General features: G+C 38.4%; 1 protein-coding gene across 1 annotated transcript; it reads right to left on the reverse strand.

The window, feature by feature from the left end:
• Window positions 1-5317: 5317 nt before the first annotated feature.
• LOC108376082 (mucin-2-like) lies at window positions 5318-9604 on the reverse strand (the record flags this gene model as incomplete). Its single annotated transcript, XM_017632260.1, has 3 exons — window positions 5318-5818; window positions 5943-7437; window positions 9447-9604. Coding segments are annotated over 3 exons (2154 nt in total), but the record flags the coding sequence as incomplete, so codon positions are not given.
• Between the last annotated feature and the right edge of the window lie 2210 nt (window positions 9605-11814).

Below are 11814 nucleotides of genomic sequence, written 5' to 3' on the forward strand. Positions count from 1 at the left end.
TGCAATTTTAAACACTTCCAATTTGACCTGCTTCCACAAGCGTAAGCCACCACTTCGCATATACTTTTTAATTTTTTCCTCATATCTACATACATACTTACAAATTTATGTAAATATACTGGCAAGTACACATGTGAATACGATTAAGTTGATGCTTTTACTGACTGTGGACAACATGCTACAGACAAGCAGCATGCCACATGCCTCCATATTGTAGAGATGTTTTTTTTTTTGTTTTTACATGCGCAGCTGAAGAGGCCAAAGTGTCGACGAACAGCCAGACAGAACGAACGAACACATGGCAAACCGTTGCCATTTTCATAATCAATTAACCTTATCTGCAGCATTAAAGATCGCAAGCAACAGAACACCGTCGTAGCCTGGTTTACAGTTAGCGCGAAGGAGCGGAGCGAAAAGTAAAAAAAAATTGAATGCAAACAAAAAAAAACGAAAAAGAAATTTTTTAATTTGCTTTGCAAATGTGCCATCGTCAGTGGTCAGCCGTATAGGAATGTTTGTTGCCAGTGATTTTTTGCATTTTTGCTAAAGATTTCTACGGCGCGCGAGTGCGTGTCAGCATTGCTGGTGATCTGTGTGCCAGAAATCAAGCAAGTCTTGCGGGTCAAATGTGCGTGTAACACACACATTCCTCCAATTCATATATGTACATATTTTTGCATGCTTGGCGTTCACGCATACAATTTAAGCCAATGCTTCGAGCAGCGACCATAACCTTCTTTTTGAATTTTACAACAACTGCGATGAGCATGCGCCATCGTCAACCAATCAACCAATCAACCAACCCATATGCCAAGCAACAAAGCGAACCAGCGACTGAGTGACCGATTTGTATTTCCAGGCAATTATCGTGATGCATGCGGACCAACAACCGCCAGCTGTGTGTATTTATGTTGAATGAACGTGGCGGATACAGCTATTTGCAGAGAAAGACAAACGACTCAAATGCAAGACAGCCGTGTAATCTGTGCGCGGTGGACAATCAAAGGCGCGTTGATGTTGGATTGCTGATTTAATGGCTGCAGCTTTACGCAGCGGCATAAAACGCCATCGTTGTAGCAAGTTACATGGGCGCAGCTATGCAGAGCGGAAGGCGTGGAGGTGCTTTTAAAGCTGAACAGGTTGGCTTCTACTGCAAACATTTTGTTGGATTGAATATAGCATTTTGCCGAAGACTCTGCAGAATGCCCAAAACATGGCTGGTCAAAGTCAAGGTTTATTGGACAATTTTAATAAAAAGCAAGTTGTAAAAATTCTTTAAGTCTTTGCTGTTTTTATTAGTACTTTTTATTACTGATACACGATATTCAGAGATATTTTGAAGGTTAAAAATCGGTTCAACGGCACTATTCTATATTATATTTTTCTTTAATATCTGCTGTTTATGAATTGGTTGGTACGTGCCTACTATTCAGTTGTTATAGTTTTTAATTTCGAATTGAAATACCAAAATATGTAAAATTGCTTGCCATTGATGTCATCCTTAGGCAGCCAAGTTAAAAGTTTTATTTAAGCCATTTGCAAAGAGTAAGCGACTCGTAAGTTGTGGGCAAGAACAAAATCATAAATCAAAGACAGCTTAAATTACCCAAGAGTGTATGTCGGGGAAAGGAAGTGGACAAAGAGTCACCATTTTGTAAGCATACCGCCTTCAATGCACCCTGGACCATGAGGACTTTGCAATTCCGCCTGTTGTAGTTTTGACCCAATTTTCGTTGAGCTGACTTGACTGCCATCTATTTAGGTGTGAACCGCAAGTGGTCAGCGGCGCTCCTACGTATTCTCTGCCCGATAATATTGTTTCAAGGGTCTTTTGATGGAAAGCAATTTTATATCAATAGTCGCAATGGCCGAGTGAGCAAAGTACCTGTGTGCCATTCGAATTTTGAGAAATTAATTTTTTCTTCTTTTTTTAATTATTATTTTGTTAATGTAATTTTCTTTTAAATGTTTTAGATTATATTATTTTAACAAGCAAAATATTTTTTCAATTCATTTACTTTTTAGGAGTCTATTTTAGTTTAATAAATATTTAAAAAATTTTATTTTATTTTTAGTGTTTTTTTTAAGAAAACTATTTTTTAAATTTCATTTTGTTGTCAGAAAACTTATTGCTAAAACACAAACAGAACAGCCTCCTCGTCCAAAAATCTTTTAATTAGTCGTACAATGGACAAAAAAGGGCTTTCTAGACACATAGTTGCCAGAATTGATAATAGTCTTACGAAAGACTTATGCCTTTAAAAAAACTGTGGTAAATTGAAAGAGAGTTTCCATAATGGATCTTTAAATTTAATATTGATGGAGAGCTCCTGGCAGAGGACCCTCGTCACCAAACCTTCCAACAAGTTTCGGCCCATTCGTTAACAAGTTCACTGCTCCTTCCCCCAGCCTCCGCGCTTCCACCTTGAAATGGTGGCTTGTCATATTCTGAAGGAGAATTACCATCTTAAGAAAACTATGATGAAACCAAAGAGCAATGCTAGAAGGAACGTACGCGACCAGGCACGTTTAATAATTTGGAAACATTAAGCCTTTATGATGTGTACTTCTGACAATGGGTTGGCGCTAAAAACATTCGTTTTAAAAAATTAAAGAACGAAAACCCCGATTTGTTTCGGACCGCTGACTCTTTGCCGCTATGCATCCTGCAGCGGCTTGAGAGTTTGATGACGAGATGTTGCCACTTCCGAACGAAAACGGTTTTATGAGAAGCTTTTTTATGCCAAAAGTATAATCGGAGTTTTAGCATCGCTTTGGCAAAGTTTCACTTACAAAAAATTGGTTCAGTCAATCAGCTCTTCAACCACCAAACTCCTCACTAAGTTAATCCGCAAATATCGCAGTTTAGGTCAGTTAACTACGAGAAAAAAATTAAGTCAACCTCAGCACGAAATCCTATATTTTTTTATTCAACGCCAATTTTCTGTTTTCTGTTTGCGTGCCACTTCGAAAACTAGTTCCACTTGCAGTGCCAAACGTTGCCTAAATGACAGCAACAATGCGGCTCATAAAGAAGCCTCCGCCAGTATAAAAAAAAAAAACAAAAACAAAGCCAGTGGAAGACGAGTCGTTAAATAAACGCAACCTGCAATTTGCTACCAACAAAGTAAGCAATAAATAGCAGCAACAATCAACGTATCGATTGCACATTAAGAATGCCTATTACAGTTGTTGCTGCAATTTCTTGCAACAAAGTGACGCTGCCAAGCAAAAGTACCAAAGTGCATTGCATCTCCGATAAGCACAAAAGGGCTCAAGCGGAAGCAGCAACAGAAATGCGCAAAAAAAGCAGAGGTACAAAACCCGATTTGCAGCAGCAAACAAAAAACGCAAACGCAAACGTAAACGCAGTAGACGACAAGTTCGCTTGATCTTGCAGCCAGCGCTTTTGACATTCGGCATGCAGCATGCGGCAGGCTTATAGCAACTGCTTGTCTGTGTAAATAGACTAAAGCGCAGCACGATTGTTGGGCTCGACCTTGATGTAGACCTTCAAACCGTTCTATGGCGTAGAAAATCAAGGCTGACAAAGAAGTCAGTGACCCTTCTGTCTTAAGCTTTTCGCTTCGACAAAGTGCATTCATATGTATGTAGGTACTTATTATGTGTGTGTATAGAGGTATGCATGCATACATGTAGTGAAATGTCGTTTTGTATGTTTATCAATTGCAGCTGTTCAGTGAGCGTTCGAAGGCACACTCATCGCACGAATTTCATGTCGCAGCGTTTGACTCACTCAAATGTCAGCCTGAGTTATTCGCATTCGTAATGGTGTAAATGAATTTCAGTGTCATTATTGTTTTTGCTTTTTTGATTCTTATTTTAATAATCGGCTTTTGATACAGAAACAGTTTAACGCAGTCAACTGTGTTAACCTTTTTGTCCAATAAATACATATCAATTCGATTTATTTGTTCATGAGGGCGTAGATGGATTAATGGGGCAATACTTTTTGCTACTGATCAGGTTTTTACAGGCAGTAGTATTTCAGAAAAGCTGTGCGACAATGGCGTAAAAGCATAGAATCTTTAGCAAAGTTACAAGTTATGTAATAATAAAATGGGTTAAGATGGAAATCTGGTAACAGACGGGAAGAGACGACATTGGTGTGTTTAATGAAAAATAACCCTGACTAAAATCGTAAGTCGAAACTCACGCACACTCACTCGACCAAGAGGTGGTGAGGAAAACAACAACAGGACTTGAAAATTTGAAAAATATGGTTAATTCAAAAAATTATTTTTAAAATTCAGCGCAATGAATAAGGATACAAAATAAAATAGAAAATTCTGTAGAATTAAAAAAATTAAATTTTTTGATGCATCAGGACCAATAGGTATGGAATATGTCTATTTAAAATTTATTCCTTGAATATCCTTGAAGATTTGAAATAAGTATTTTTGAAAAAAATTGCATGTTATGAACTAATAAACGCGCGAGCACATCCTCGAATTTCGTCCTTCCAACTTTATAAGCATACAAATTAAAACTAATTAAATGGACACTTTCAATGCTTATTCATCCTTGTGTACTTAAAGTTTTAAATTTTATAAATTCTATAGATTTATCCCTTTCATTTGCCATTACTATTTGACTATTTTGACTATTCACTGATTTTTTTATAATTTTTTGAATTAATCTTATTTTAAAATTTCAAAGTCCTTTAAAAAAGATTCTGACGTCAGTGAGAGAAACTAAAAACTCAGTTTCACTAAATCTGGCCCATATCCCCGTGATGTATATTGATAGCTTCGTATACATAAAAATTTTCTGGTTTTTGTCGCACGGTGTATTCATACAAAAACTCTTTGTATTTGTTTGCCTACGGTCAGTCGGTGGTGGCCTTGAGCTAGTGCTGTTACCTTATTATTTTTTGTATATTTATATGCTTAAAATAAAATATGATTCTGATCCTGATTGTTTGCCTAATATTATTTCTGCGACTTTGTCAACTTTGCCGCGCTCGCTATTCTTCTGGAGATTTTTAGCGATCAAAATTTTTCAAATTTGCTTCCTTCTCTGCAATTTCCATTAAAAAGGTAATACAAAAACATAAAAATTAAAAAAAATCGGGCTCAAAAACTCTCTTCTAAATTTCATTAAAAAAAGAAATTTCATTAATAAAATTGGAATAGGAACTTTTTTTGCTTCACCTATTTAACCAAATGTATCTATATATGTATGCCTGAATGAATAAAATGTGCTAAAATTTTTAACTAATTACTTAAAAAATAAAACTTCCACAAAGATACCCTTTATTAAAGATAAATAGTTTCAGATCGCCATAAACACTCACTTTGTCGGTAATCCATGCCTTCCAGGGTATTAGCCGGTGCCGATGTCGTTGTCATCAGTGTGCCATTAAAATCTTCGGTGCTGTACTCTGTGGTACCAAAAATGCCAGTGCCTGTTGTAGAGAAACCTTCTGTGCTGAATTCGGCACTCGTCGTAGAAGAAATATCCTCCAATTCAACAGGTGACTCGGTCGTTGTCGTTGTAGTAGTTGAAGTGGTAGTAGTTGAACTAGTTGTAGTTGTAGAAGGAATAGTTGGCTTTGGTTTTGGCGTAGTTGTAGTTGTAGTTGTGGTTGTGCTTGTAGTTGGTGTTGGTGTTGTCGTTGTAATAAGTACAGGACTTTCGGTGGTTTTTGTGGGCTTCGGCTTTGGCGGTCGCGTGCTCACCACCGATGAAGGACGTTCCGGCTTGGGCATTATTGAGGTTATGTTGCTCATTACTTCGCTAATACTGGTCGAAACGGATATGAGGGTGCTGGTGGCAGGCGGTGTTGTTGTAAAAGCTGGTGAGAAAGACAAAAATATAATATTTGAAGCCATTACATTTTCGTTTCGAATTAAATACTATTTATACTTGAATACCGTTGAGGCTCCTGTAGATAACCTATTTCCTACTTAACCACTTACTTGTTTCATTTGCTCCGCTCATCGTTGCCGTAGTTTTATTGCTAATTTCCTGCTCAATAATAGTTGGTTCTGGTGCCCATTCAACGGTTGCATTCATGGTGGTCGGTTCATTGTCCACATTCGTCCACGTTATCAGACCAGGCGTTAGGGTCGTCATTTCAACAAGTGGCGGCTCAACTTTGGCAGCTTCTGTGGTGAGTGTTGCCGACTGTGGTGTAGTGCTGCTAATGGGTGCACTTGTGGTTGTAGTTGTTGTGGTAGTCTTTTGTGGTTTCGGCGTAGTTGTTGTTGTTGTAGTGGTTGTTGTAGTACTTGTTGGTTTCGTTCTTGTGGGCGGCGCTTGCGTAGTGCTTGGTCGCTTTGTGCTGACGGCTGCAGTCGTTGTAGTTGTTGGCGCCGGTGAAACCGTTGTAGGTCCTACCCCCGCTGTTGGCTTGGGCACCTTCACAATCTCGGCTGTAGGTTTAGGTCGCGGTCTCGGCGCGTGTGTCGTCTGTGCCACCGTTTCAGCAGGCGCAGGCACTCGGGTGTTCTGTATTTCGCTGGGTTGTTCGTCATTACTTATTGTTGGTGCTGGCGTCGTTGGCGTGGGACGTCGATGTATTGTGGCACTCGGAGCGCTTGCAGTGGACGTTATATTCAGCAGAATGGGTTTAACCGCTTCATTGGCATCGCTATCCACTGGACGTCTGGTGGGTTTCGAACTACCCGTTGGACGTGGCTTACTTTGTGAGGGCTTCTTGGTTGCAGTTGGTCGGCGTGTAATTAAAGGTCTCGGTCGTGTTGTTATTCTAACCGTCTCAGCTGGCTTAAGTGTTGTTGTTATGTATTGTGTAGGTGGTTCGGTTGTAGTTGGTCGTGGCCGATAACGACTCGTGGTGAGTATTGGACGCTTTGTGGTGGATGCTGCATCTAATTTGTTGTTTGCCTCGGTCGGCGCTGCTGTCGTAGTCTCTACTATTTGGAATGTGACAAATTTTGATGGCTCTGTGGTCACTTCAACGCGTGTGTCGGCCTGTATTCCCGACGTGGTGGTGAGTACAGGTCGCGCTATTGTAGTTTTGCGGCGTGGTGGCTTTATTGTGGTAGGCGCAACAGTTGGCTTGGCTGTGGTACGCACCACAAATTGGGATGTTTTGTGTGTGGTGTGTACGGGTGGTCGCCTCGGTGCAGTTGTTGTTGTGGTCTGTCTAACTGGCTTCAAGCTGCTTGTCGCGATGACGGGAGTGGTGTTTGTCTTATCGCTGCTACTGCTGCCGCTGCCGCTGCTGCTGCCATGAATGTGACTGTTTTGTTGCAAATAACTTTGTGTGACATTTTTTACCGTTTCGCTAATGCTGTTGCTGCTACTTTGTACTGTGTGGTGTGGATCGGAGGTGGTGAGCTTGAACAGCGTACTGGTGGGCAATGTAGTGGATTCGTGTGGGAAATGAGAAATTGTGTTCTGGTCGATGCTATTATCGCTGATTTCGGGCGCGAAAAGTGCTGCGTCGTCCTGTGAACAAATTTATATGAAAAAAATATGAAATGAATATAAGCAAAATATTAGAAAAGGAAGATAAATGTTGCTACTAAAAATACCAAATTTGCAAAATATATATATAAGGCTTTCGTGGCTTAATCGCGCAGCTGCTCCTCGCTAGTATTACTATGGATTACTATGGAAGTAGAGAGACAAACTGTCTATAACTCGTAGAGAAATTGAGGCTTAAGTAAATGCTTATATTTACCAAAGCATCAAAGTAATATCAAAAAATCAAAGTAAATACTCTCACATTGTTTTCTTGGCAAGCGTCGTGGCTGAATATGGCACGCGGGAGTGACAGAAGCGTGGAATTATCTGTAATAGAATTAAGCAATTTCAGCTTAAGGTTAGTAGTTTAGGGTAAAGCTAATGAAATTAGCAAAATCGGAAGTTGGGCTTTAGTCTGATGGGAGTATAGCACTGTGCCAATTTTTGGAGCATTTGTTTGGTGTCTCAGCCAAACTATGTCCTAACGGCCAAGAACAGCAGCCATTTGATATGCTCTTCCCCATAACAATTCTTTTTACAGTGGGCAAAAGTTCTTTTGATTTATCGAGTTATCATCTGCGAAGTTAGAACTCTCAACTTGGAACAATCACGTCGCTCACCAAGATACCAAAGCTGGCAAGCGCATGTAAACTGGAACACTGAGTAATAAAAAGAGTTGGCCAGGCATATCCGGGACATATCGGATAAAGCAAACGATTGTAACTTGTTCCACTGATGATTCATTGACTGAAGAGGGTACTGGGATAAATGTTTTTGGACCGACGTGGAGATACCTGGAACCTCGTATCTCATCAGATAACATCTTAATTCGTGAGGGGTATCTTAACTTATCGGAACAACCTCTAAGCTAAGATGTCATGGTCTTGCCACGGTAGACTGCTGCGTAATGAGCATCAAGTATGACTAATGGCTGCTATTTCTCTATGAAATCAATTAGAGCCACTTGTTTTATTGTGACTAAAAGCAAAAGTTTTAAGAGACACGAATCTAACTAAGTCGACCAAGCCGTCGTTAGTCGTCTCGATAATTTTTATAAACTTTTTATAAATTTATATCATCTTGGCACATCTTTGCCAATAGCCTCAAGCCCAATTCGACTTGGCTGTCGCTGAAAACATTTAAGCTCCTACCTCCAAACTTGTTTTCCCCATGTCCATGGCCTTGAGAATTGCAATTACTTAAGGTTTAGAAAACGTTATCCCCAATATAGAAGTGAAGCTTATAATCACTTTCTTCGATGTAGATTGCAGATCCCGATCACAGGTTTAGAGCTATAACTACATATTCCTCAATATGTAAGCCCGAGCTCTATATTGTCATTGAGCCAGCACTCAGTCACAGGGAACTCAACATCGTAAAATCTACTAGGAAAAGGTAATGGTGAAATACTATGTTGGGGTATTGAATATACACTTGTGTCTACAACTCTGTTTCCACATCTACCCACTCAGTGTCATACCAAAAGCGCTTTATAATAAGGCTGTATGCAGCCTTTGAGGTCTTTCAATGAAAAAAAATTTAAAGTAAAGGTATGTGTAATAGAGTATCAAGGACACCCGGCACTGTTGTAGAGAAGGCTCCCATACAGCAATCGGTAACTGTCCTTTGGAAAGCAGATATCCGACCGTGTTGAATTTCTGCTTTTAGTGAGCACAACAGAAGTGCAAATAAATTTTTTTTAACTTACATAAACATTCTTTAAAATTATTGCCTTGATTTTAGCAAACCTTTCGTGATACTGCAGTTTTTTTAAGTATCGCTTTTGAGTTTGTATTGCGCGAACTGTCACCCTGTAGCATCCTGATTTATAACAATTTCTAATACCCTAAATCATTCAATTGGCAAAGCCATACCTAACTTTGAAAAAAAACCTCTCAAAATCTGCATTTCAAAGGCAATTAGCAACTCTTGCAAATTTATATATTCTTTTGTTTACAAATATGTGCTTGAAATTAATGCAACAAACTTACCTTCAGTTGGCAACACGAACCGAAATAGAAGCGATCAATGCAAGTACCCAAATGTGTGCCATTCTGTTTGATACAATCAATGGCGAACATACAAATGCCAGAGCGACCCGACTTTCGCACAATGCAGGGCAAGTGTCGTATATTTCTACCCGATTGAACTGAAATAAAAAAAATAATATTTTCAAATTATATGTAGTTGCTAAATGGGGAACAAGAAAGTACTTAATATTAAAATATAAGCTTAAAATGTAGAAAATACAAAAGAGTTAGTCATACAAAATATTTCATTACTTCTCATTCTCTTTTACACTTAATTGTCACTTAAATATTTTGATATGCAAATAATTTTTTTTTCAGCTAGCAACCGTTCTAACCATTAATTTCTAAACCCAAACATAACCCACTTAATCCCGAATAAGCGCAAAAGGCCACGAAAATCCACTCATAAACACACGTTTCTACCATTTTTGTTGCTATATCTATACCATTTTCATATTTCCATATTTACATAAATTCTATTTTAATAGTTTTGTTTGTTGTCTTTCCAATTTGCGACTTCACAATTTCCGCTGCCTCGCGCCGCTTTTTTTATGCCTTTGATTTTAACGCCAATTTGAGTATCGGTCGGAATCCGTTAGATGTGCATAACCGTTATCATAAGTGAAAATGTACGATAAACGAAAAGACGACCAAAGAAGCTAGCAAACCAACAACTTTTGAGCAGCCCAGCTGAAATGATTGGCACGAAATTGTTGTGAACGAACGACAACGAAGACAACTCAAAAGCTGGGAATGTCGCCGTGTGTACGAGGAGAATGAAGTTAGCGTACTTATGTTTGCCAAAAATATTGTTTATGCGTTTGTAATAATTTTCTGTTAAGTTGGAAATATATATCTAATTTTTTTGTCACTTTGCATTTTGCTACTTACGGCTCGGCTCGTTCTTTCACCCATACTATGCCATCTTCGTGACTAGTTTGCGAACGTGTGTATAAAGAAAGCGTTGGTAAAGGCGACAACAACATGTTCGCATATGTACAGATGTATGCACATTAGGGTGGCCCAAAATGAGTAAAGTCGGAATTTTAATGCTTTCGCCCCCTAGGATTTTTCTATATCGAGGAAAATTATACCCCATTTTTTATTTTGAAATCAGAAAATATTTGGAGGTCGCTCAAGGTTTTCCATGTATTTTGTATGGGGAAAAAACACTTTTCGTAGAAATGGTATTGAATTCTTTAAAATCAATATTTTTGAAACTCAGATTCTCTTCAGGAATCTTTAACTAGTAATATACAATTGTTTTTTAACCATTTTTCGGGTGTTTTGGCGGACCCATAAATTATAGTTACTATAAAAAACGATTAAATAAAAAGTTGGGTATTATTATTGGGAATCTCCTGCAGAGAAGCAGAGTTTTCGAGAGCAATCGAAAAATATTGATTTTTAATAATTCGATACCATTTCTACGAAAAGTTATTTTTCCCCAAATAAAATACACGGAAAACTTTAAGCGCTTTGAGCGACCTCTAAATACCGTTTGGGTATATTTTTTCGGTATAGAAGAATCCTAGGGTCTGAGGGCATAAGAAATCCGACTTTACTTTTTCACATGCATTTTTGGACCACCCTAATGTACACACGCGAGTAAGGAAGAACAAATTCGCTAAAAGCACGCAAAACATAAAATTAACGTGACAGACAGTAGCGTGCATTATGTACCAGCAGAATTGAGTAGTCGGAGACGAAGAGAAAGTTACTGACAATAATCAACAATAAATTGAGTTGTTCAAGTAGGCAAAAAAAAAAAAAACTGATGAGTAAGACTTTTTTGTTGAGTTCCATTTGGTTGGCAGTTAAACGGTAAATTGTTTAGCCTTTATGGGAAATATGTAATAAGTGTACATATGTATGTCACTAGAAAAAATATTGAAAATACATATTCGTAATAACGCGCATTGTGTACTTGTGATGTAATGCCCAACGATTCTCTCATTTATTTTTCTAACAGAACAAAAGACTTAAGCCACGAACTTGATGCTGGCATTCAGCTGCTCTTTCGAAGAAAGTACTGTTCGATATTATGAAATGATTTCGTAGAAGTTACGAAATTGGAAACTGAAAGCTTGTGTGCGGCGCTGTTGGCATTTTTTAATGAAAGCTGCTTTGAAGTTAGAAAGAACGTAGCAGTAGCAGGAGTAATATGAAGTTCATTATGCAAGCATCCACAAATAATGTGCATTATACAAAATATGCAACAGGGGAGTAGAAATAGAGTTATTGGAGTTATTTTTCATCGCTAAAGGTGAAAAGGTGCCAAGTCCATTGTTTTTTTTTTCAAAATTTAGTTTTTGATGCAGAATGGCAG

This window comes from Rhagoletis zephyria, unplaced genomic scaffold, assembly GCF_001687245.7.
Source record: "Rhagoletis zephyria isolate East Lansing unplaced genomic scaffold, Rhagoletis_zephyria_1.1 Rzeph_scaffold_09860, whole genome shotgun sequence".
Taxonomy (NCBI): domain Eukaryota; kingdom Metazoa; phylum Arthropoda; class Insecta; order Diptera; family Tephritidae; genus Rhagoletis; species Rhagoletis zephyria.